This window comes from Neomonachus schauinslandi, chromosome 2, assembly GCF_002201575.2.
Source record: "Neomonachus schauinslandi chromosome 2, ASM220157v2, whole genome shotgun sequence".
Taxonomy (NCBI): Eukaryota; Metazoa; Chordata; class Mammalia; order Carnivora; family Phocidae; genus Neomonachus; species Neomonachus schauinslandi.
In genome coordinates, this window is record NC_058404.1 from 35,943,211 (window position 1) to 35,969,421 (window position 26,211).

A 26,211-nucleotide genomic window follows, 5' to 3' on the forward strand; every position below is an offset into this window, starting at 1 on the left:
ATGTAGGGCTTGATCCCAGAACCCTGAGATCATGACCTAAGCCAAAGGCAGACACTTAACTGACTGAACCACCCAGGTGCCCCTACCTATTATTTCAAATAAGTTTTCTGCTCCTTTCTCTATTTTTCTTTTTGGGCCCTAATGATGAAGGGAATATTTGTTTGCTTTGTCCAGTGGGTCCCTTAAAGTATTTTCACTTTTTAAAAATGCCTTTTTCTTTTTGCTGTTCAGCTTGGGTACTTTCCATGACCCTGTCTTCCAGATTGCTGATCCATTCTTCTGCAGCTACTAATCTACTATTGAGTCTCTCTAGCATATTTTTTAGTTATTGTATTCTTCAAGTCAGATTGGTTTTTAAAAAATATATTCTATCTTTTTATTGAAGGTCTCACTGAGTTTTTCTACTTTTTCTGACCAGCCCAGTGAGCATCTTTATGATCATTACTTTAAATTCTTTATGAGGCATATTGCTTATCTCTCTTTCATTAGTTATTTTTCTGATGTCTTTTTCTTTCTTTTGGAGCAATTCCTCTGTATCCCCATTTTTCTTGAATTTCTGTTTGTTTCTATGAATTAGAAAAGCTACCTTTCCTAAACTTGAAGGAATGGTCTTGTTTATATTCATCCCTTGTATAGACTTCCCTTGTTGACTCTTGCTGGCTGGCTGGAGCTGTAGATGAAGTGGCCTGGGGGTCACAGTGCACTCTGTGCTCGGGCTGCTCTGGTGGAATGGCCAGGGCTCAAGTGGGTGTGGTGGTGGTCTGGTGGTGAAGCCAGGGTGGTCTGAGGCTCTACGCACAGAGACTATCCTGATATGACAGCTGAATCTGAAGTGATTGCAAGCTGATGGGTTCCATGGTTCTCTGCACAGTGGGCACTTTGACACGATAGCTGAATTTGAAGTGGGTGCAGGCCAGGGTATTCTGGGCCTCTATATTCTATATTCTGAGGGCCTCCTAGCAGGACAGCTAAAATTGATGTGGGCACAGTCTAGGGTGGTCCCTGGGCTTTCTACACAAAGGGTGTCCTGACAGGATAGCTAAAGCTGAAGTGGATGCAAGCCATGGTGTTCTGGGACTCTCTGCTCAGAGGATGCCCAGGCTGGACTGCTGGAGCCAAGATCGGGTGCAGACCAGAGCCTGGGGTGTTCTGTACAGAGGGCACCCTGGCAGGACAGCTGTAGCTGAAATGGCATGGGCTGGGTGCTCCTGGGGCTCTTCAAGCAACAGGCACCCTGCAGGACAGGTAAAGCTGAAGTGGGCATGGGTTGGTGTGGTCCTTGGGCTCTCCAAGCAAAGGGTGCCCTGGCAGGACAGCAGAAGCTAAAGTGGATGCAATCTGGGGTATCCTGGGATGCTCAGAGCAGGGGTGCCCTGGTGGGGCAGCTGGAACCAAGGTGGGAATGGGCTAGAGGTTTCTTGGGCACCCTGTTGGGGTGACAGGAGCCAAAGCAGGTGTCAATCGGAGGTCCTGGAGTGTTCTGCATTGGGGTGCCCTAGCAAGCTGTCAGAAACTGCAGTGGTATGGGCCTGGATTGTTCTGAGGTGGCTTTGTACGTGTGTCACCTTGGCATGATGGCTAGAGCTGCAGTGAGCACTGACCAGGGGCATCCCAGTGGAACAGCTGGGGCTGGTAGGATCAGGGGCACAGGGCTCACTGAGGTGGTAAACCAGCCAGGACATCTGTACCTTGCTCCCATTCACATTATCAAAGTGGAAGAGGAAAATAAACTGTTGCACTTGCCAGCTCCCTTGTCCTGGAGGGAGTTTTAGCAGCTCCCTCCTACCCCCCACCCCCGCAGTTTGGCTGAGTTCTGGGGCTGGATCTTTTATATACTAGTTGGTCTTTTAAACCCTGGCTTTTTTTCTGTGTCTCAGGGCATCTAGGGGTGGTGTGGACTAGGGGCCTGGTGCTTGTAGGTTGGCTATGGCTCCCAGACCCTGCTCCCATCTACACGATCAAGTTGTAGGCAGAGTGTAAACCATTGCACTCGCTAGCCCCTTTACCCACAGAGAGTTCCAGTAACTCCCCTGACATTTGGTAGATTTCTAGAGCTGGCTCTTTTATGTACTAGTTGCTCTTTTAACCACAGGTTGGTTGGTTTGTTTTTTTCTGTGCCCCAGGGCAGATGAATCTGCTCCTGGTCTCTCAGTACTATCCCTCCTCACTGCCATTTGCAGTGTTGGATGGGGGTTCTCTTCATTACTGTGTCTCCTTCCATCTTGCCAGTCCCTTTTGCCTTTCTATCTTTTGTTGTACAGAAGCTGTTCAGTTAGCCCTAAGTTCTTTTTCAGGAGGAAATGCTCTAGAAATAGGTATAGATTTGGTATGTCTATGGAGGAGGTAAGATCAAGATCTTCCTATGTTGCCATCTTGGACCAGCTCTTCCTGTTAAGTGTTCTTTAAGCATTCAGGTACATGTCCTTTATAATATATATGATTTCAGAATATTTTCTGGTTGTGGGTTGTCTTTTCATTTTCTTAACAGTATATTTTAAAAATCAGATTTTGATGAATTCATTATTAACTTATCAATTTTTTATTTTATGAATCATGTTTTTGATGTTGTACCAAAAAATATCTTTGCCTCACCCAAATTTACAGATTTCTATGCTATATTTTTTTCTAGAAGCCTTATAGTTTTAAGTTTTTCTTATTTAGAGTTAATTATTGTATATGCTATGAGGTATGGAGGAGACAATTTTTTGCATATGAATAAATAATTACTCAGCATTAATTCTTGAAAACACTATAGTTTCTCCATTTAATTGCTTTTGCACTTTTGTAACAAATAATTTGACTTTATATGTAAGAGTCTATTTTTGGTCTATTCTTTTGTGAATAACACACTGCCTTGATTACTATAGTTTTATAAAAACTATTTAAATCAAGTAGTATAAGTTCTCCAAATATTTTCTTCTTTTTGAAAATTGTTTTGGTTATTCTAAGTTTTTGCCTTTCTACATAAGTGTTAGATTCAACTTCTCAGTTGCCATAAAATATCTTGCTGGAATGTTGATTGGAACTGCATTGAATCTATACAGTAGTGTGGGGAGAACTGGCAGCTCAGTAATACTAAGTCTTCCAGTCAACGAACTTGGTATTTTCTTCCATTTACTTAGATCTTTTTAAATTTCTTTCATCAGTGTTCTGTAGTATACAGTTCTATCAGTATACAGATATATCAGTGTCCTATCAGGATGCAGATCTTTCTCACATTTACGTTAGCTTTAAATCCTAGTATAATATCATGTCTTTAGTGCTATTTTTTCTTCTTTTTTGAACACAAAATGGAAAAAAATTTAATTTACTTATTTATCTTTAAATTTTTTATTCAAATGTATTTGAATGTTACATAACATTGTAAATTTAAGGTATACAACATGTTAATAAATACATTTATATATTTATGATTGCCATTGTAGTGGTAATAAGCACATCTATCATGTTATGTAATTATCATTTATTTTTAGTACTTGGAATAATAAAGTTCTAGGCTCTTAGCAGATTTAAACGTTATAATACAGCATTGTTATCTATATCTACTATACTTGTATTAGATCTCTAGGTCTTATTGACTACTCATTGCATGTTTGTACCCTTAAATAATATATATATTTTAAAGATTTTATTTATTTATTCATGAGAGAGAGAGAGAGAGAGGCAGAGGGAGAAGCAGACTTCCCGCAGAGCGGGGAGCCCGATGCGGGACTCGATCCCAGGACTCCGGGACCATGACCTGAGCCGAAGGCAGACGCTTAACCATCTGAGCCACCCAGGCGCCCTACCCTTAAATAATATTAACGCTATTGTAAATGTTTCATTTTACTTCATTTTCAAATATTTTATTGCTAGTATATAAGAATCAGATTGACTTTTGTACATCGACTTTGAAACATGCAAACCTTCTGAACATACTTAGTGCTAATAGCTTTTTTATATACTATGTGATTTCCTAGGTAGACAGTCACATTATCCATAAACAGAGAAAACTGTATTCCTTCCTTTCCAATCCATATACCTTTTATTTCATTTTATTTTATTTTTGCCTTATTTAACAGGCTAGGACCCCTAGTATGATGCTGAATACCAGTGGTGAGAGCAAACATCCTTGCATTTTCACAATCTATTGGTAGCACTATCTTGGATTAAGAACAAGTGTAAACAGTACTTAAAACATTGGGGGAAGAAAGCCAAAGTTTCATGTTAATAGTGAATACTTGTTAACAAGTGCTGGGAGGGTTAGGTATAAAAAGTATCAGAGAGACAGAATAAAGGCAGCAGTAGGGAGACAGTGCAATGTGAAGTGAAGTAGTTGAAACTGAGGAGATGCTTCAATTGATAATTGAAACAAGTTTCTTTATATACATTTTGGAATGTTTGTTTTGATGGGGGCTCTAAAGATGGCAGAACATGTTTGGAGTGTCTATAGCTTATGGTTGAGAGTATGGCTCTGGATTCAGATTGCCTAAATTCATATCCTTCACTAGCACTTATTGTGTTACCTTGAGAAAGTTACTTATACTTTCCATCTGATGATGTATGATTTGTTCAATGGGGATAATAATATCTATTTCATTGGCTTCATTTGAGAATTAAATGGAATAATTTTTATGAAAAATCTCTGGGAATAGTGCTATTATTATATGACAATTTATATGGGCCCTTACTCAATGAAGAAATAATAAAGTTAAGTTATAGAAAAATGAAGTCATTTCTATGAGAAATTGGTAAGCTTTTCTACATCAGAATGAAAATTTTTAATCCATATATTAAAACTGTTTTTCACTGTCACTCAACAAAATGCTTTTGATTAAAATGTTTTTGATCAAAGGCTTTAGTAATCCTAACTAAATATGATAACAGTAATGCCATAAAAAACTTGGGTCCATTGGATATATTTTAGAAATGTAGTATGCTTTGGGATGCCTGGGTGGCTCAGTCAGTTAAGCATCTGCCTTTGGCTCAGGTCATGATCCCAGGGTTCTGGGATTGAGTCCCTTGCTCAGCAGGGAGGCTGCTTCTCTCTCTGCCTGCCGCTCTGCCCGCTGCTGGAGCTCTGTCTCTCTGTCTCCCTCTCTCTATAAATAAATAAAATTAAAAAAAAATATATAGCATGCTTAATCTCATTTAATTAAGAATGTCTTCCTAATTTGAAACAATAAGGATGTATGGAGAGATTGTACCTCAATTTGCTTTAGTCTAGGATTTTATGGACCATAGACAAATTATTAGCAGGAATTCTCATCTTTGAAATGTTTGTCAAAATTAATTATAAATATATACTTATTTATTTAGCTATAGCGATCATCCAGGTTATGTGGGAGCCACAGTTCCTGGAAAGATGTGTGTTACCCATTATTCTGCTGGAATTGCTTTGGTATGTAATTATTTAATCTTATTATTTAACAAGATTTATACATTTAAAAATCATTCAGTGTTATAACAAAAATTTTATACAGTTTACATTTATATTTGCATTTAGAGATTACACTTTCTACTGTTAAAAATTTGAAGTATATAGAAGGAAGAGTATTTTGTAGAACAAACATCTGTTGCAGTTATTTTGGAAGTGGAAGTAGAATAAAAATATCATAAATACACATGCATTCCTTAATATATAGAATAGTGCATCATGAAAAATTATCTGTAAAAAAAGTTTTATAACCCAAATAGATTTTCACTTGTAGACATAAAAATGGAGAAATAGTCTTACCAATAAAATAGCTTCAAAATTAAAGCAGTGATTAAACAAAAAGTATGATAAAAATTCTTTCAAATGTTTCACGCCTCCAAAAGAGTATAAAAAAGAAACTTTTGTCTATTTTAAAAATTTAAATATTTATAAATATTTTATATATACATATAAATTATTGGTACAATTAGATGCATCATTGAATGATAAAGTAATTGGTTGAGCAATTTTCCCCACCCTATTCATTTTTGTGTGTGTGTAAAGCAGGTTATTTTTATTACATTTTAATACACTTCTGTATATTGATTTGGAATGGTCAATTTGCAGTTGGTTTCATGGGGCCTGTCTGAGGACAGTGAAATACTTAGGAACAAACAGCGTTAAAGAGAAAACCTAAACCCTTTATATTGTTCAAAAGAAAATCATAGAAGTAACAACAGGCTTTTCTTTTTAGTTCAAAATGTATCATATATTAAAGCTCATGACATATTCAAGTCTTCAGTTCTCCTTTGCATTTAGTGAGGGCCTACCTGATACTTAACTGGTCACCTCATTTTTACATGTATGAATTAGCACATTGCATTCTGAGGAGATAGTTCCAGCATATGTCCACCAAATAGGACTATTAACATGTATTGAGAACAGCCAATGAAGTTGAACTTCATGAAGATGTATTCCTTCAGCTAAATGAAACTTTCCTTAAACCCAACCAAAGTAAAATATAAACCATTTTTTCATAAGACTGATTTTTTTCATATTCATTTATTTGAAAATAAAACAGGATGATGACATATGTATATAAAATTTGAAAACCATAAAATCCTCTTCGCAAGTTGGGTGATAACATTGCAGATTTATTGAAAATTATTTTCATTACTTTATAGTTCATAACTAGGAAGTTAATGACTGCTCTTAAAAAAGCATAATACAAATACAAATACTAAATACATTGTTATGTGTGACACTGTGTGTCATCATACCATTTAGTCTTCACTACAACCATGTGAGATATTCTATCCCTATGTCACAAAGAAGCTTTGAGAACAAGTACATTGCCCAAGTTCACACAAGACCAAACCCTCTCAGCTGCCAAGTCCAGTGCTCTCTTTCCCACATTAGGCTTCCTCTCAAGGCCAACACTTGCAGAAACAGCTTTCACTTTGAGATATCGTAGTGTGTATCTTAATGTCAGTGAATTCCAGCTCTTTGGCTTGTTAGCTATGTAACTTTGAATATTTTGCCAAATCTCTGAGTTTTCTGGTTTTGAATGAGAAATAATTCTCTCACTAGTTTCTTACCATTAACTATGCAGGGCCTCATGGAGTGGCACCTGGTTTATACAGGCCATTAATATGTATAAATTCCACCTGCACCTCTGAAATAAGCTTTCATAGTTTATAAAGCATGCTCACTTAATGTCATTTGATTACTTGGAAAGGAGCAGAGGAAATACAGTTTTATAAGTATGGTTTAGATCAGAGAATGTCTTTTCTTCTGTGGGCAATCAGGAACCACGGAAGAGTCTTTAACAGCAGTGATATGATTGATCTAAGGCATACTTTGGGAGGAACAAGGTAGCACCTCTATGTTGGACAGATGGGACTGGGCAAAACTAGGGGCAGTCTCATATCCTTATGAAGATGTTTATCATGATCTAGGAAAAAAGGTAATGAAGACTTTAGGGAAGAAACAGTGGAAATAGGGATAAGGAAGCATATTTTTCTCAAATGCCAGTCAGTATGCAAGGCCCTCTCATATTCCCTGTGTTGATATAAGACTGGCCAAGTTCACATTACATATGTCTGGAGACATACCATACAGAGAAAGAAGATCGAGACAACCTGATTTTTTCTTTTTGTTCCTGGGGTCTTGGTACTTTATCAGTTCTTTTTTCCTTCACAGTCTTTGCCTGTGGTGTCCCTATTGCCTAGAATACTCCTTTCTCTTTCTCATTGCCTTATCCAGTTAGTTAACTATTTCTTTTTTTCCTCCTTTTTTTGGTCATCTTCCTGATTTTATTTTTTTATTTAAATTCATTTAACATATAGTGTATTATTAGTTTCAGAGGTAGAGGTCAGTGATTCATTGGTCCTATATAACACCCAGTGCTCATTACATCACATGCCCTCCTTAATGTCCATCACCCACTTACCCCATCCTCCCACCCCACTCCCATCCAGCACCCTCAGTTTGTTTCCTATGATTAAGAGTCTCTTATGGTTTGTCTCCCTCTCTGGTTTCATCTTGTTTAATTTTTCCCTCTCTTCCCCTATGATCCTGTGTTTTGTTTTTTAAATTCCACATATGAGTGAGATCATATGATAATTGTCTTTCTCTGATTGACTTATTTCACTTAGCATAATACCCTCTAGTTCCATCTACATCATTGCAAATGGCAAGATTTCATTCTTTTTGATGGCTGAGTTGTATTCTATTGTATATACATACCATATCTTCTTTATCCATTCATCTGTTGATGGACATCTGGGCTCTTTCCATAGTTTGGCTATTGTGGACATTGCTGCTATAAACATTGGGGTGCAGGTGCCCCTTCGGGTCACTACATTTGTATCTTTGGGGTAAATATCCAGTAGTGCAATTGCTGGGTTGTAGGATAGCTAAAATGTTTCAAACCTCTAAAAGAGTATTTAAAAGAAACTTTTATGTCTGTTTAAAAAATTTATAATATTTATAAATATTTTATATATATTAGAAATAAATTACTGATACAATTAGATGCATCATTGAAAGGTAAAGTAATTGGTTGAGCAATTTTCCCATCATTTATTTTTTTAAAAAACAAATTTAAGTACTAAAAACTTTTTAAATTACAAAATAATTAATGTTCTGTCCCTTTTAAAAGTTAAATAGGAACATATAAGGAAATTTATGTAAATTTATGGCATCTCCCCTCTCAGGAAGTGATAACCACTATTAACATTTTGATTAATATGTATCTTCTACATTGTGTCTTTATCTGTTACTGTGGCTCCCTCTCTATATATTTTTGCAAAAATGGGATTTTGCAGCACATATTTTTATTTCTGATACTCTTATAATTTTTGTTACAAAATTTATGCATTTACATGGCAAAATTATTTTAATTATAAGTATAAAAAGCAAAAATTGATAGTAATTCTTATCTTCTTCAGGGAGTCCTATTGAAGACTTTAGAATGTCTTGTTTAAACTCTTCTTGTAGCTAAATTTATTATTTAAAGTAAATATGCTCTTCCCCCTGTTTTGATTTATAAACTTTAGGCAATGTTGGTTAATATTATCTATGATATATTTAGTCCATTCTCTCTGTTTGTCATGTATATATTCTTATATTTTTATTATTTTAACAACATTCACATTATTATTAAAATATATTCTTACTACTTTTAATATATATATAATATATATTTATATATAGATGAAATATATAGCATACATGTATATGGTATATAATATTATAAAAGATATATTATTAAAATATGTTACCAAACAATATACTACATATGTTATTGAAATATATAATAATTATATATCATTACACATTATATGCCTATGTACTTCATAGTTATGCATATATAATATATACGTAATACATAGTATCACATGATCTTATCATCTTAATAATATTTATATTTTTATTCATATCTTTTTATATTATATTGACTTACCTTAGGCAATGCCCATTGATTACTTGCTATGAAAAATAAGAAATTAGAATAGTTGAACACTTCTTATATCCATTGTCAAGATTCATAAAATTTATAATTTATTCTATAAAAACTTTTATACTTTGTCTACAGGTTAACTTAAAAATTGAATTAATAAATACTATTTTATAATATTGTGACTATATAAATAATATTAACTCTTGGGTAAAGAAATATATTGTTATGCTAGTAAAGCTTTGATGGTCAAAGGAGGACCTTTTAGGCATCAGGGTCTAATGGAGATGCTTACTTATTTTCTCACTTCTTTAACTTCTATGAGTGAAACCAACTACCATAAAAAATTAAAATCATTTTTTTTTAAGATTTTATTTATTTATTTGAGAGAGAGAGAGAATGAGAGACAGAGAGCATGAGAGGGAAGAGGGTCAGAGGGAGAAGCAGACTCCCTGCTGAGCAGGGAGCCTGATGTGGGACTCGATCCTGGGACTCCAGGATCATGACCTGAGCCGAAGGCAGTCGCTTAACCAACTGAGCCACCCAGGCGCCCCCATAAAAAATTAAATCTCATCTTCCTTTTCTTAGAATCCTTTCCTATTTTTTTGGAGTAACTCTTGAGTTTTTTGTTTGGTTTCCAGTTTATTGTTTAAAGTATTATTATTTTTCTATTTGAATTGGGGATTATATATTGAGTTCAAGATAAAGAAAAGTTTATGTCTTCATAGGGCTGAATGTGGGCCAGTTTACAATTTATTTGTAGACCAGACTTTCCTTTCAGTGTCACTTCCTTTCTCTGGCATCCTAGGGGCTATATCCTAAATCTATTAGGTGTTAAATTACTTTCAAAATTATTCTTTACATTCCTTTAATTACAAGAAATCATTTTCTTTTGTTTTTGGCCAGATTCTTTGTCCAGTGTTCTGGGTGCAAGACTTTTTAGGCAGGAGGCCCCTTCTCAAGGAAACTCGTTGCCTGCTCCCACCCTAGCAGAAAGACAAGAGGGAACTTCCAGCTATGACTGTCCATCTCTCACCTGTAGCTTTTCTGTTTGCTTTTGGGGCAGTGGAGACACGAGACAGGTGTGGGCCAGATATGATTGAGGAACATTTATTACACTTGATTACAGTTCAAAATGGGCTAGGTCTACTAGTGCCACAGGTCTAGATTTGTCTTTATTTTTCTGGAAAGCTAGGGAGACTATTTTAGAACTACTTTACCACTCAACATAAGGATTGAGGAAGGAATATAGGAATCTAAAATATTTTTATCTTTTCATATAGGTCTTTTTGAAAATTTTATTTCCAGTATAGTTAACATACAGTGTTTTATTCATTTCAGGGGTATAATATAGTGATTCAATAATTCTATATATTACTCAGTGCTCATCAAGATAAGTGTACTCAATCCCCTTCACTGGTTTCACCCATGGCCCCTTCCCCCACCACCACCTCCCCTTTGGTAACCATCAGTTTGTTCTTTATAGTTAGAAGTCTGGTTTTTGGTTTGCTTCTTTTCTTCCCCTTCATTTGTTTTGTTTCTTAAATTCCACGTTTGAGTGAAATCATATGTTTTTTTTTTTCTGACTGATTTATTTCACTCAGCATTATAACTTCTAGATCCATCCATCCATGTTGTTGCAAATGGCATGATTTCATTCATTTTTTTTTAAGTTTTTATTTAAATTCCAGTTAGTTAACATACCGTGTAATATTAGTTTCAGTATACAATTTATAGTGATTCTACACTTCCATGCAACACCTGGTGCTCATCACAAGTGCGCTCCTTAATCTCATCACCTATTTCACCCATTCCCCCAACCCACCTTCCCTCTGGTAACCATCAGTTTGTTCTCTGCAGTTGAGAGTCTGTTTCTTGGTTTGTGCCCCCCCTTTTCTCCCCCCTGCTTGTTTGTTTTGTTTCTTTTACTCTTGAAATTTTCCCTTTTATAATTTTCTTCTAATTATTGTCTTGTCTTTTTTACTTAAAGAAGTCCCTTTAGCATATCTTGTAAAGTCAGTTTAGTGGTGATAAATTCTTTTAACTTTTGTTTGAGAAACTCTTTGTCTCCTTGAATTCTGAATGATAGCATCAGGGAGAGTATTATTGTTTGTAGTTTTCTCCTATCAGCATTTTGAATATGTCATGCTACTACCTTTTGGCCTGCAAGGTTTCTGCTGAAAAATCAGCTGAATAGCATTATTATAGGGTTTTCTTGTATATAACTAGTTGTTTTTCTCTTGGTACTTTTAAGATTCTTTCTTTATCTTAATCTTTGCCATTTTAATTATTATGTGTTGTGGTGTGTGCTTCCTACGGTTTATTTTCTTTGTGGCTGTCTGTGCTTCCTGGACCTGGATGTCTGTTTCTCTCCCCAGGTTAGTGAAGTTTGCAGCCATTATTTCTCCAAATAAGTTTTCTGCTCATTTCTTTTTTACTTTTGGGATCTCTATAATGAGAGTATTAGTATGCTTGATGTTGTACCAGAGATCCTTTAACATATCCTCATTTAAAAAAAATTTTTTTAACTTTTTTGCTGTTCAGCTTGGGCACTTTCTATTACCCTGTCTTCCCAATCATTAATTCATCTTCTGCTTTCTCTAATCTGTTGTTGATTCTCTCTAGTGTATTTTCATTTCATTTATTCTATTCTTCAAGTCTGATTGTTTTTTATTTTTTATTTTTTAATATTTTATTAATTTATTTGACAGAGAGAGACACAGTGAGAGAGGGAACACGAGCAGGGGGAGTGGGAAAGGGAGAAGCAGACTTCCCACGGAGCAGGGAGTCTGATGCGGGGCTCGATCCCAGGACCCTGGGATCATGACCTGAACCAAAGGCAGATGCTTAATGACTGAGCCACCCAGGCGCCCCTAAGTCTGATTGTTTTTTAAAAAAAGATTTTCTGTCTCTTTGTTGAAGTTCCCATGAGTTCATCCTCTCTTCTTTCCAGTCCAGTGAGCATGTTTTTCTTTTAAAAGATTTTATTTATTTGTTAGAGAGAGCATGAGCAGGTGTGGGGGAGAGGGGCAGAGGGAGAGGGAGAAACTAACTCCTCCCTGAGCAGGGACCCCAATGTGGAACTTGATCCCAGGACCCTGGGATCATGGCCTGAGCCGAAGGTAGACACTTAACTGACTGAGCCACCCAGGCGTCCCTCCAGTGAGCATGTTTTTGACCATTACTTTTATCTCTTTATCAGGTAGGTTGCTTACCTCTGTTTTGTTCAGCTCTTTTTCTGAGGTTTTTGTCTTGTTCTTTAGTTTGGAGCATATTTCTCTGTTGCCTCATTTTGTTTTTCTTTTTGCATTTGTTTCTATGAATTAAGTAGAACAGCTACTTATCATAGACTTGAAGAAATGACCTTTTATAAGAACATCCCTTATGGACTGTGTATGCCTGATGGCTTTGGTTGCCTTGCTGGATCTGTAATGCGTGTGGGCTGGAAGTCCTGGGACATCTCATACTGCTCTGGTGGGATGGCTGGAGCTGAAGTGGGCACTCGCCAGGGGGTTCTGGGGCTCTCTGTATAGTGGGTTTTGGCCTGGAGTACCTCAGGATACTTTACACATATGTCACCTTGGTGAGATGGCTGGTGCTATTGTCGACACTGTCCAAGGATATCCCTGTGTGTGCCACATTGGGGCCACCCTGTGAGGCTTTTTTGGGGGGACCACTGGGTCTGGTGTGGGCCAGGATCCCAGGGCTCACTGAGGCACTAGGCTGGCTAGGGTGCCCTGACCCTGCTTTTGTCTGTGCTATCATGGTGGAGGAGGAATGTAAGCAATGGTACTCTCCTACCCCTCTGGCCCTAGAGAGGTTCCAGAGCTCCCTGGCCACTTGATAGAATTCTAGGGCTGGTTCCTTTATATTCTAGTTGCTCTTTAAACTGTGGCACTTTTTTCCCCTGTATTCCAGAGTGTCCAGGGCTGGTGTTTGCTAGGGGCCTAGGGTTGGCTAAGGTGGTGGGCTGGCTAGGGTGCCTGAATTTTGCTCCCATCTGTGCTATCAAATTAACAGGATAATGTAAACACTGGTGCCAGCCTCTCTGATTCCCCACCACTTGGTGGAGGGTTAGTTCCTTTATATTCTAGTTTCCCTTTTAAATTCTGGCTTTTATTTTTTACTTATTTATTTATTTTATTTATTTTTAATTTATTTTTTAAATTTTATTTTATTATGTTATGTTAGTCACCATACATCATTAGTTTTTGATGTAGTGATCCACAATTCATTGTTTTCGTATAATACCCAGTGCTCCATTCAGTACGTGCCCTCTTTAATACCCATCACCGGGCTAACCCATTCCCCCAGACCCCTCCCCTCTAAAACCCTCAGTTTGTTTCTCAGAGTCTATAGTCTCTCATGGTTCATCTCTCCCTCCGATAACCCCCCTTCATTTTTCCCTTCCTTCTCCTTATGTCTTCCATGCTATTCCATATGTTTCACAAATAAGTGAAACCATATGATAATTGACTTTCTCTGATTGACTTCTTTCACTTAACATAATCTCCTCCAGTCCCATCCATGTTGATGTAAAAGTTGGGTATTCATCCTTTCTGATGGCTGAGTAATATTCCATTGTATATATGGACCATATCTTCTTTATCCATTCATCTGTTGAAGGACATCTGGGCTCTTTCCACAGTTTGGCTATTGTGGACATTGCTGCTATAAACATTGGGGTGCATATGGCCCTTCTTTTCACTACCTCTGTGTCTTTGGGGTAAATACCCAGGAGTGCAATTGCTGGGTCATAGGGTAGCTCTATTTTTAATTTTCTGAGGCACCTCCCCACTGTTTTCCAAAGTGGCTGTACCACTTGCATTCCCACCAACAGTGTAAGAAGGTTCTCCTTTCTCCACAACCTCTCCAACATTTGTTGTTTCTTGCCTTGTCAATTTTTGCCATTCTAACTGGTGTAAGGTGGTATCTCAATGTGGTTTTGATTTGAATTTCCCTGATGGCTAATAATGATGAACATTTTTTCATGTGACTGTTAGCCATTTGTATGTCTTCTTCAGAGAAGTGTCTGTTCATGTCTTCTGCCCATTTTTTGACTTGATTATTTGTTTTTTGGGTGTTGAGTTTGAGAAGTTCTTTATAGATCTTGGATACCAGCCCCTTTATCTGTAGGGTCATTTTCAAATATCTTCTCCCATTCTGTGGGTTGCCTCCTAAAATTTGTATGGAAGCAGAAAAGACCCCAAATTGCCAAGGAAATGTTGAAAAAGAAAAACAAAGCTGGAGGCATCATGTTGCCCGATTTCAAGCTATATTCCAAAGGTGTGATCACCAAGACAGCATGGTACTGGCACAAAAACAGACATATAGACCAATGGAACAGAATAGAGAACCCAGATATGGACCCTCACCTCTATGATCAAATAATCTTCGACAAAGCAGGAAAAAATATGCAATGGAAAAAAAGACAGTCTCTTCAATAAATGGTGCTGGGAAAATTGGACAGCCACATGTAGGAGAATGAAACTCTACCATTCTCTAACACCCTACACAAAGATAAACTCAAAATGAATGAAAGACCTCAATGTGAGACAGGAATCCATCAAAATCCTAGAGGAGAACATAGGCAGTAACCTCTTTGACATCGGCCACAGCAACTTCTTTCAAGATACATCTCCAAAAGGTAGTGAAACAAAAGCAAAAATGAACTTTTGGGACTTCATTAAGATAAAAAGCTTCTGCACAGCAAAGGAAACAGTAAATTCTGGCTTTTAAAAATGAATCTGCTCACAGTCCCTCAGTGCTATCTTCCCACACTGTAGCCTACAGCATTGGGGTGGTGTTTCTGTCATTTTTATGTCTCCATCTCTCTTGCCCTTCTCTATGTTGTTCCTCTATCTTATGTTGTCCAGACGCTGTTCAGTGTGCCCTTAGTTCTTTTCCAGGAAGAATTGCCCTATAGGTAGGCAGAGATTGGGTGTGTCTTTGGAAAAGAGTTCAGGGTCCTCCTAGGTTGCCATCTGGGAGCCTCTGTTGTTATATGTGCATTTGAGTAAGTGGTCTCGGCAGAGACAGTTCATTATCTCTCAGCTCAGTTTGGGTTCCTAGACATGTCCACTGGTAATGCTCTGGGGCTGGTGAAGCTTGCTCTCAGGGTCTATTTTTGGGTGAGGCTACTGCCTGAGCTCTGGGTTTGGGGATGGAATTGCTGCTAACTGGTAACAGTTGGATAGGCCTGCTGGCTTGGTTCCCTGCCCAAGCGAGGGTGTGGGAGATGCTCTGCACTTGCCTGGGTTCATTCATCAGGCTTCCTAGATGGGTAGGACAGGTACTTTACTCAGCAGGAGATGGGCTATGATTTAGATTCCCTGCCATGGCTCGGTAGCAGAATGTACCCCAAGTCCTGTATGGCCCATCGTTTGGGGACCCAAAACAGGCAATACCATACACTGAATTCTTGGCTAAATAGGGCAGTGGTTTTGCTCTGAAGATGGGGAAAGCCATGGGCTGTGCTCTCTGTTCAAGTGTCACTCTAAGTGGGCTATGCAGTTTCCCATGTACACTGGTTAGATTCCCTGGTCTAGGCTGGCTGAAGTCTGTATTTAGCAATGGGCAGGACTACAAATTAGTTTCCCTGCAAAAGTGGAGAATGAGAATCAGCTGGATTTGTAGTCTTGCTTAAGCTGACTTGTACCCTAAGTTCCATGGTCAAATGGTGCCATTGACTTTGCTCTGTGGATGATCACCTCTGCCTGCCATTCTCTCTGTTCAAGAGATGCTGGGCTACACAGCTTTCAGAGGTACCAGCTAGGTTTTCTGTTCAGTTAGGGCCGGGAGCTACGCTCAGCGGTCAGTAGGGCTGAGAATTAAATCCCATTCTTGGGCAGAGCAGGAGAGCCATTTCTAAGAAGCCTCTTAGATATTTGCAATTAAGCTGTCTGGTTGGGCAGGGCCAGGAGCTGCATGCAGCCATGGATAGGGTATGAATCAGCTTCCCTGTCTGGGCAGAACTGACTTTAAGCCCAGGAAGGCTCTCTGTGGCCTTAAGCTGACATGCACCCCGAGTTCCCTGGCCGAAAGGTGCCACTTGTTTTGCTCTGTGGACAATAGCCATGCCTACCATACTCTCCACTTGAATATTGCTGGGCTATGCAGCTTCTAGGTGTTATGACCTGACCTCTGGTCAGGTGGGGCTAGAAGCTGCACTCAGCATTGGGAGGGTTTTGACTCAGCTCCTTGCCTGAGTGGGTTTGGGGCACAGACCAGGCTTCAATGGTAAGGATCTTTGATGACCTGAATCAGGAAGACTGGCTGTTCATTGGGTTCCCTGGTCAGACTGCATCAATGACTTAGCTCTACAGATGGGCAAAACTTCTGGTTGGGACTACTTTTGGGTGCTGTGGGTGAGAACTTGGTCTGCCAAGAGGGTTGCAAGTCCCTCCACCCCTCTCTGTTACAGATTTCCCATGGTCAAACCATGTAGCATCCTCTGTGCTCCTTGTGAGGGAAGATCAGACTGGGGACTCCTCTAAGAAGTCACCTTAAATGCTGGGGGAGCTGGATGTCCACCCTGGGCTCTCATTTCCCACTTGAGGTACTGTAGACTCTGGGAAGATCTCCTAATATGGCACTACACCAGCCTTGGGGAAGGGCAAAGCGGTCAGTGTGTAGCTCCTCCTTTTACCCTTCTAATGTGGTCTGTTTTGTTTTCTGTAGTGCAGGGAGTGCTTCAGTCTGACCTACATGACCTATGACGATATCTTGGTAACATCATTACTGTTGTGATTTAATTCTTTTTTTTCTATGCTAATTTTTTTATTATGTTATGTTAATCACCGTACATTACATCATTAGTTTTTGATGTAGTGTTCCATGATTCATTGTTTGCATATAACACCCAGTGCTCCATGCAGCACATGCCCTCTTTAATACCCATCACCAGGCTAACCCATCCCCCCACCCCTCCTCCCCTCTAGAACCCTCAGTTTGTTTCTCAGAGTCCATAGTCTCTCATGGTTTGTCTCCCCCTCCGAGTTCCCCCCCTTCATTTTCCCCTTCCTGCTATTTTCTTCTTCTTCTTTTTTTCTTAACATATAATGTATTATTTGTTTCAGAGGTACTGGTCTGTGATTCAACAGTCTTACACAATTCACAGCGCTCGCCATAGCATATACTCTCCCCAATGTCTATCACCCAGCCACTCCATCCCTCCCACCCCCCACCACTCCAGCAACCCTGAGTTTGTTTGCTGAGATTAAGAATTCCTCATATCAGGAAGATCATATGATACATGTCTTTCTCTGATTGACTTATTTTGCTCAGCATAATACCCTCCAGTTCCATCCACGTCATTGCAAATGGCAAGATTTCATTTTGTTTGAAGGCTGCATAATATTCCATTTATATATATACCACATCTTCTTTATCCATTCATCTGTCGATGGACATCTTGGTTCTTTCCATAGTTTGGTTATTGTGAACATTGCTGCTATAACATCGGGGTGCACGTACCCCTTCAGATCCCTACATTTGTATCTTTGGGGTAAATACCCAGTAGTGTAATTGCTGGGTCGTAGGGTAGCTCTATTTTCAACCTTTTGAGGAACCTCCTTACTGTTTTCCAGAGTGGCTGCACCAGCTTGCATTCCTACCAACAGTATAGGGAGTTCCCCTTTCTCCGCATCCCCACCAATATCTTTCGTTTCCTGATTTGTTCATTTTAGCCATTCTGACTGGTGTGAGATGGTATGTCATTGAGGTTTTCGTTTGGATTTCCCTGATGCCGAGTGATGTTGAGCACTTTTTCATGTGTCTGTTGGCCATTTGGATGTCTTCTTTGGAAAAATGTCTGTTCATGTCTTCTGCGCATTTCTTGATTGGATCATTTGTTCTTTGGGTGTTGAGTTTCATAAGTTCTTTATAGATTTTGGATACTAGCCCTTTATCTGATCTGTCATTTGCAAATATCTTCTCCCATTCTGTCAGTTGTCTTTTGGTTTAGTTGACTGTTTCTTTTGCGGTGCAAACTTCTTATCTTGATGAAGTCCCAATAGTTCATAAGCCCTTGCTTCCCTTGCCTTTGGCGATGTTTCGAAGAGGTCGAGGAGGTTGCTGCCTGTGTTCTCCTTTAGGATTTTGATGGACTCCGGTCTCACATTGAGGTCTTTCAACCATTTGGAGTCCATTTTTTTTGTGTGGTGTAAGGAAATGGTCCAGTTTCATTCTTCTGCATGTGGCTGTCCAATTTTACCAACACCATTTGTTGAAGAGACTGTCTTTTTTCCATTGGACATTCTTTCCTGCTTTGTTAAAGATGAGTTGACCATAGAGTTGAGGGTCCATTTCTGGGCTCTCTCTTCTGTCTGTTTTTGTGCCAGTACCATACTGTCTTGATGATGACAGCTTTGTAATAGAGCTTGAAGTCTGGAATTGTGATGCCGCCAGCTTTGCTTTTCTTTTTCAACATTCCTCTGGCTATGCGGTGTCTTTTCTGGTTCCATACAAATTTTAGGATTTTTGTTCCATTTCTTGAAAAAAGTTGATGGTGTTTTGATAGGGATTGCATTGAATGTGTAGACTGCTCTAGGTAGCATTGACCTGTTCACAATATTTGTTCTTCCAATCCATGAGCATGGAACGTTTTTCCATTTCTTTGTGTCTTCCTCAATTTCTTTCATGAGTATTTCATAGTTTTCTGAGTACAGATCCTTTGCCTCTTTGGTTAGATTTATTCCTAGGTATCTTGTGGTTTTGGGTGCAATTGTAAATGGGATTGACTCCTTAATTTCTCTTTCTTCTGTCTTGTGGTTGGTGTATAGGAATGCCACTGATTTCTGAGCACTGATGAACTATCCTACCACTTTACTAAATTCCTGTATGAGTTCTAGCAGTTTGGGGGTGGAGTGTTTTGGGTTTTTCACATAAAGTATCATATCATCTGCAAAGAGTGAGAGTTTGACTTCCTCTTTGCCGATTTGGATGCCTTTTATTTCTTTTTGTTGTCTGATTGCTGTGGCTAGGACTTCTAATACTATGTTGAATAGCAGTGGTGATAGTGGACATCCCTGCCACGTTCCTGACCTTAGGGGCAAAGCTCTCAGTTTTTCCCCATTGAGAATGATAATTGCTGTGAGTTTTTCATAGGTGGCTTTTATGATATTGAGGTATGTACCCTCTATCCTATACTCAAGAGTTTTCATCAAGAAAGGATGCTGTACTTTGTCAAATGCTTTTTCTGCATCTATTGAGAGGATCATATGGTTCTTGTTCTTTCTTTTATTAATGTATTATATCACATTGATTGATTTGCAGAGGTTGAACCAACCTTGCAGCCCAGGGATAAATCCCACTTGGTCATGGTGAATAATCCTTTTAATGTACTGTTGGATCCTATTGGCTAGTATTTTGGTGAGAATTTTTGCATCCATGTTCATCAGGGATATTGGTCTGGAATTCTCCTTTTTGATGGGGTCTTTGTCTGGTTTTGGGATCAAGGTAATGCTGGCCTCATAAAACGAGTTTGGAAGTTTTCCTTCCATTTCTATTTTTTGGAACAGTTTCAGAAGAATAGGTATTAATTATTTAAAGGTTTGTTAGAATTCCCCTGGGAAGCCATCTGGCTCTGGGCTTTTGTTTGTTGGGAGATTTTTGATGACTGCTTCAATTTCCTTAGTGGTTATAGGTCTGTTCAGGTTTTCTGTTTCTTCCTGGTTCAGTTTTGGTAGTTGATACATCTCTAGGAATGCATCCATTTCTTCCAGATTATCTAATTTGCTGGCATAGAGTTGCTCATCATATGTTCTTATAATTGTTTGTATTTCTTTGGTGTTGGTTCTGATCTCTCCTCTTTCTTTCATGATTTTGTTGATTTGGGTCATTTCTCTTTTCTTTTTGATAAGTCTGAACAGGGGTTTATCCATCTTGTTAATTCTTTCAAAGAACCAGCTCCTAGTTTCGTTGATCTGTTCTTCTGGTTTCTATTTCATTGATTTCTGCTCTGATCTTTATTATTTCTCTTCTGCTGGGTTTAGGCTTTATTTGCTGTTCTTTCTCCAGCTCCTTTAGGTGTAGGGTTCGGTTGTGTATTTGAGACCTTTCTTGTTTCTTGAGACAGGCTTGTATTGCTCTATACTTTCCTTTTAGGACTGCCTTTGCTGCATCCCAAAGATTTTGAACAGTTGTGTTTTCATTTTCATTTTTTTCCATGAATTTTTTTAATCCCTCTTTAATTTCCTGGTTCACCCATTCGTTCTTTAGTAGGATGCTCTTTAGCCTCCATGTATTTGAGTTCTTTCTGACTTTCCTCTTGTGATTGAGTTCTAGTTTCAAAGCATTGTGGTCTGAAAGTATGCGGGGAATGATTCCAATCTTTTGGTACCAATTGAGACCTGATTTATGACCTAGGATGTGATCTATTCTGGAGAATGTTCCATGGGCACTAGGGAAGAATGTGTATTCTGTTGCTTTGGGATGGAATGTTCTGAATATATCTGTGAAGTCCATTTGGTTCAGTGTGTCATTTAGCGTCTTTATTTCCTTGTTGATCTTTTGCTTAGATGATCTGTCCATTCAGTGAGGGGGGTGTTAAAGTCCCCCACTAGTATTGTATCGCTTTCGATGTGTTTCTTTGCTTTTGTTATTAATTGCTTTATGTAATTGGCTGCTCCCATATTAGGGGCATAGATATTTACAATTGTTAGATATTCTTGTTGGATAGACCCTTTAAGTAGGATATAGTGTCCTTCCTCATCTCTTATTACAGTCTTTGGTTTAAAATCTAATTTGTGTGATATAAGGATTGCCACCCCAGCTTTCTTTTGGTGTCCATTAGCATGGTAAATTGTTTTCCAGCCCCTCACTTTCAATCTGGGGGTGTCTTTGGTTCTAAAATGAGTCTCTTGCAGACAGCCTATCGATGGTCTCTGTGCCTCCTGGATTTTGATGCCTGGTTCCTTCCCCAAATTAGGGAAGTTCTCTGCTATCATTTGCTCCAATATACTTTCTGCCCCTCTCTCTCTTTCTTCTTCTGGGATCCCAATTATTCTAATATTGTTTTGTCTTGTGGTATCACTTATCCCTCAAATTCTGCCCTTGTGATCCAGTAGTTGTTTATCTCTTTTTCTCAGCTTCTTTATTTTCTACCATTTAGTCTTCTATATCACTAATTCTCTCTTCTGCCTCATTTATCCGAACAGTTAGAGCCTCCATTTTTGATTGCACCTCATTAATAGCCTTTTTGATTTCGACTTGTTTAGATTTTAGTTCTTTTATTTCTCCAGAAAGGGTTTCTCTAATATTTTCCATGCTTTTTTCAAGCCCAGCTACTATCTTTTAATCGTCCTTCTGAACTCTAGTTCCGACATCTTACCAATGTCTGTATTGATTAGGTCCCTGGCAGTCAGTACTGCCTCTTGTTCTTTTTTTTGAGGTGATTTTTTTCTGTCTTGTCATTTTGTCTAGAGGAGAATAGATGAATGAGAGAATAAAATGCTAACAGGGTAGCAACGACCCCAGAAAAATAGACAGTAAACAAATCAGAAGAGACCCAAAACCAGGGAACAAGAAAGGGAAAGAAAGAAAAAAGAAAAAAAAAGAAAAAGATTAAAAAAAAAACCCCAAACCAGAATATGATCAAATATGATCTGGCTGGTGCATAGATCAGTGCCACACACTAGATTTTGGGTATATTTTGGTCTGTTAGAAGAAAGTGTCTCCCAAAATTTTAACGAAAGAAAAATTTATATATGTACAAAAATAAGGGTATATATGATGAAGGGATGGAATATGACTGTAAAGATGAAAATTTAAAAGATTTTTAAAAGGAATTGATATAATAAGAAGTTGGTTGAAAACGAAAGAAGAGGATTTAAAAAAAAAAAAGAAAAGGGAGAGAATGTGATCAGGCAGGAGACTAGAACAAAGCCATACATAGAGATTTAGGGTATATTTTGGTCTGTTAGAAGAAACTGTATCCCAAAATTTTAAAAAGAGAACAACTTATATATATATACCAAAAATAAGGTTAACTACTATGAAGGGATGGAATATGACTCTAAAAATGAAAAATAAAAAAGATTTTTTAAAAAAGGGATTGATAACATGTTGGTTGAAAAAGGGAAAAAGAAAAATTAAAAAAGAACATTTAAAAAATTAACTTTGAAAGACTAAAGAGTCATTGGAAAAAAGCCATGAATTCTTTTTTTTTAAAGCCATTAATTCCATGTGCAGTATTTCCCTAGTGCTGGAGTTCTGCCGTTCTCATTGATGGGTAAACTTGGTTTTGGCTCGCTGTTCTTGCCGATCTTCTTGGGGAGGGGCCTGTTGCCATGGTACTCAAATGTCTTTGCCGGAGGTGGAATTGCCCTGCCCTTGCTGGGAGCCGGTCTAAGTAATCCACTCGGGTTTGCTCTCTGGAGCTTTTGTTCCCTGCAAGCTTTCCATATAGCTTTGGAGGACAAGAGTGAAAATGGCGGCTTCCCAATCTTCGACCTGGAGGAGCCGAGAACTCGGGGCCCCACTCCTCAGTGTACCCCCAGAGAAAAGCAGTCAATTACTCCCGTCTCCCTGGTCTCCAGTCGCACTCCGTGCTCACCCGGCCTGTGACCGAGCATTTCTATCTCTGGCACATGACCGCATGTGGAGTCTCCAAACCCAGCAGATCCCTGCTATGTGCTCCCACGCCCCTCCTCCCACCCTTCCTCCCCGGGGGAGGAAGGGGAGTCTCCCTGGATCTGCCGCTTGTTGGGTCCCTGCTAGAATAGCAGTGGCCCGACTCTGCTGCCGATCACGGTTTATGGCAACCCCAAGCTGAGAGCCCACTCCTCAGCTCCGTCTTTGCAGCCAGCTTCCCCGCTCTGATATCTGGGAGTTCTGCCACACTCAGGCACCCCCAGTCTTTCTGTGACACCGACGGTCCTGAGACCACACTGTCCCAGCGAGGGTTCCTCCCCCCGCCTAGTCACTGGAGCGATGTCCCTCAGTGGAGCTGACTTCTAAAAGTTTCGATTTTGTGCTCTGTTGCTCTATCACTTGCTGGTAGTGGCTGACCGAGGCCCCCTTCCCCTGCTGTCTATCCTCCCGAATATCTCCTCGGATTCACTTCTCCGCACATCCTACCTTCCAGAAAGTGGTTGCTTTTCTGTTCAGAGAGTTGTTGCTATTCTTTTCTTTGATCTCCTGTTGAGTTCATAGGTGTTTAGAATGGTTTGATCCCTATCCAGCTGAATTCCTGGGATCAGACGAAATCCAGGTCTCCTTCTCCTCCGCCATCTTGCTCCTCCCCCCTGATTTAATTCTTAATATGGACCTGGAGGCCATGACGGTTGGTGAGACAAATGACCTAGGTATTGTCATCAAAAGTCATTTTTGATGGGGCTCTGTCATATTGTTTAGAGGGAGGCTTCCTATCCTGGAAAGGGAAATCCAAGTATATTTGTCCATGTCACTCCCAATTGTTCCCTTCCCAAGGTTCAGATTCTAACTCCTTCCCTATCAGATCTGGTAGATTTGAGAATTAAGTTAGTGCTGTAGCCCTGCAGTCCTTATGCTTGGTGCATGATCCTCAGCCATGTCAATCCAACCACTATAGGAGATGAGGAGTTACTACAGTGCTGCGGCAGAGGCTTACTAACTGCCTATTTGCATTCTCAGTTGCTCAGTCATAGCTTTCCCTTTATATTTCTCATAATATGTATCCTCTAGTGCTATCATAACAATCCAGTTGAACCCTAAGTTTTTATTAGAGCTTGTCATTAGAACAGTGAAGTGCCTTGATCTTCCTCACAACCTGCCCTCACCTGTACCTTATTCAATGCCAGACGTGGTAGTAACTGGAGAAATCATGATGTTATTGCATATCATGAATTACCAGTGTCACATTTCTCCTTGACAAGGAAGTTATCTCTGCACTTGTTAAATATGTGAGCGGCATTATACAAGAATGCTACCTTGGATGTCTTTCTGTTGTTTCTCCTGATATGAGTTACTGAGTCATGGAGAATCCTGTTAGGAAGCTGATAGCACACTTAAACGGAGTAATTGGTTACATGGCCACTTTCTGTGCTGGGAAGCAGAATATCATGTGGACTATTCTAAATCAATACAAGAGCTATCATAAGAAATTATGTAAATTGAAGATCATGTTCTATATAGCCAAAAAATATAATGAAAAACAGCCCTTTTATATAGTTATGATAGCTACTTAAGAATTATATTAGGTATTCTGTTGTTAAATCATGATGGAGATTGGCATAGATTCAATTTGCTTATATCTCAATAAAATTTCATAAGAACTTTAGCTTTTCACCTGTCCAAGGAGCTGTATTTTCTATTCTTAAGTATTTGATAAAATAATAAATATGTTCAAAATTAGAAAATTATTACTTTTTACCACCTTTCAGTGACTTGTCTTTCATTTGAATTTTTGTTTTTGTTATTGTAGTACCCCAAGGAGATAACTTTGGAGGCATTTTCCATTATTGTTACGCAGATGCTCGGACTCAGTCTGGGAATATCATATGATGACACAATGAAATGTCGCTGTTCAGGAGCCATTTGTATAATGAATCCAGAAGCTATGTAAGTTTATTTAAAAGTAAGATTTATTGGTTATGTTTATTTTGTTTTAAATATTTGAAGTGCAAAATTTAGTGTTAACTTATAGTACCAATTAGCCGTAAATGGACCAAGTACTACAAAATATAAACCTGAAATTTTAAATGTAAGAGAGTTGGAAAGAGATGTACCATTAAGAACAAAGATAACAAATCTAATTTCAAAGATATATTAGCAAGGGAATGAGACTGTATTTTGTGAAATCTCATAGTGAGGATTGTTAAAAATATGTCAGAATAGAGTGGCAGGATGGATAAAAGAACAAGACCCATCTGTATGCTGCCTACAACAGAAAAACACAAACTGAAAGTGAAGGTTTGGAGAAAGATATTACATGCAAGTGGAAGCAAAAAGAATCTGGAGTAGCAATAGCTGTATCAGACAAAATAGACTTTACTTTTTTTAAGGCAACAAAAGTATTTATTACAGGAAATGTCAGAACTTTGCTTCATTACAAATAATTTGTTTTTAATATTATTTTGATTTTGATTCTTTTTTTTGTTGCATTTTTTTTTTTTTTAACATTTTAGGTAGTTAACATACACTGCAATATTGGTTTCTGGAGTAGAATTCAGTGATTCATCACTTACATACAATACCCAATGCTCATCATAACAAGTGTTCTCCTTAATACCAATCACCTATCTAACCCATCCCCCACCCACCTCCCTCCATCACCCCTCAGTTTGTTCTCTATTGTTTAGAGTCTCTTACAGCTTGTTTCCCTCTCTCCTTTTTTTCTTTTCCCCCTTCCCATATGTTCATCTGTTTTCTTTATAAATTCAACATATGTGTGAGGTCATAGGGTATTTGTTTTTCTCTGGCTGACTTATTTCACTTAGCATAATACACTCCAGCTCCATCCAAGTCATTGCAAATGGCAAGATTATATTCTTTTTAATGGCTGAGTAATATTCCATTATATATATATATATATATATATATATATATATATATATATAATGGTGTATAGTGGTGTATATATATATATATATATATATATATATATATATATATATATACACCACATCTTTATCCATTCATCAGTTGATGGACATTTGGGCTTTCTCCATAATTTGGCTATTGTTGATAATGCTGCTATAAATTTTGGTGTGCATGTATCCCTTTGAATCACTATTTTTGTATCATTTGGATAAATACCTAGAAGTACAATTGCTGGGTCATAGGGTAGCTCTATTTTCAACTTTTTGAGGAACCTCCATACTGTTTTCCAGAGTGGCTGCACCAGTTTGCATTCCCACCAGAAGTGTAAGAGGGT

The 26,211-nt window shown here is 38.5% G+C and overlaps 1 protein-coding gene across 1 annotated transcript in view; it reads left to right on the forward strand.

The window, feature by feature from the left end:
* The window catches only part of LOC110573134 (disintegrin and metalloproteinase domain-containing protein 32-like), a 191,288-nt gene that overhangs the window by 85,679 nt on the left and 79,398 nt on the right, over nucleotides 1-26,211 (forward strand). The window contains exons 10-11 of the mRNA XM_021681555.1: nucleotides 5,299-5,380; nucleotides 24,760-24,896. Coding sequence (XP_021537230.1) covers nucleotides 5,299-5,380; nucleotides 24,760-24,896 — 219 coding nt within the window. The remainder of the gene's footprint in view (nucleotides 1-5,298; nucleotides 5,381-24,759; nucleotides 24,897-26,211) is intronic.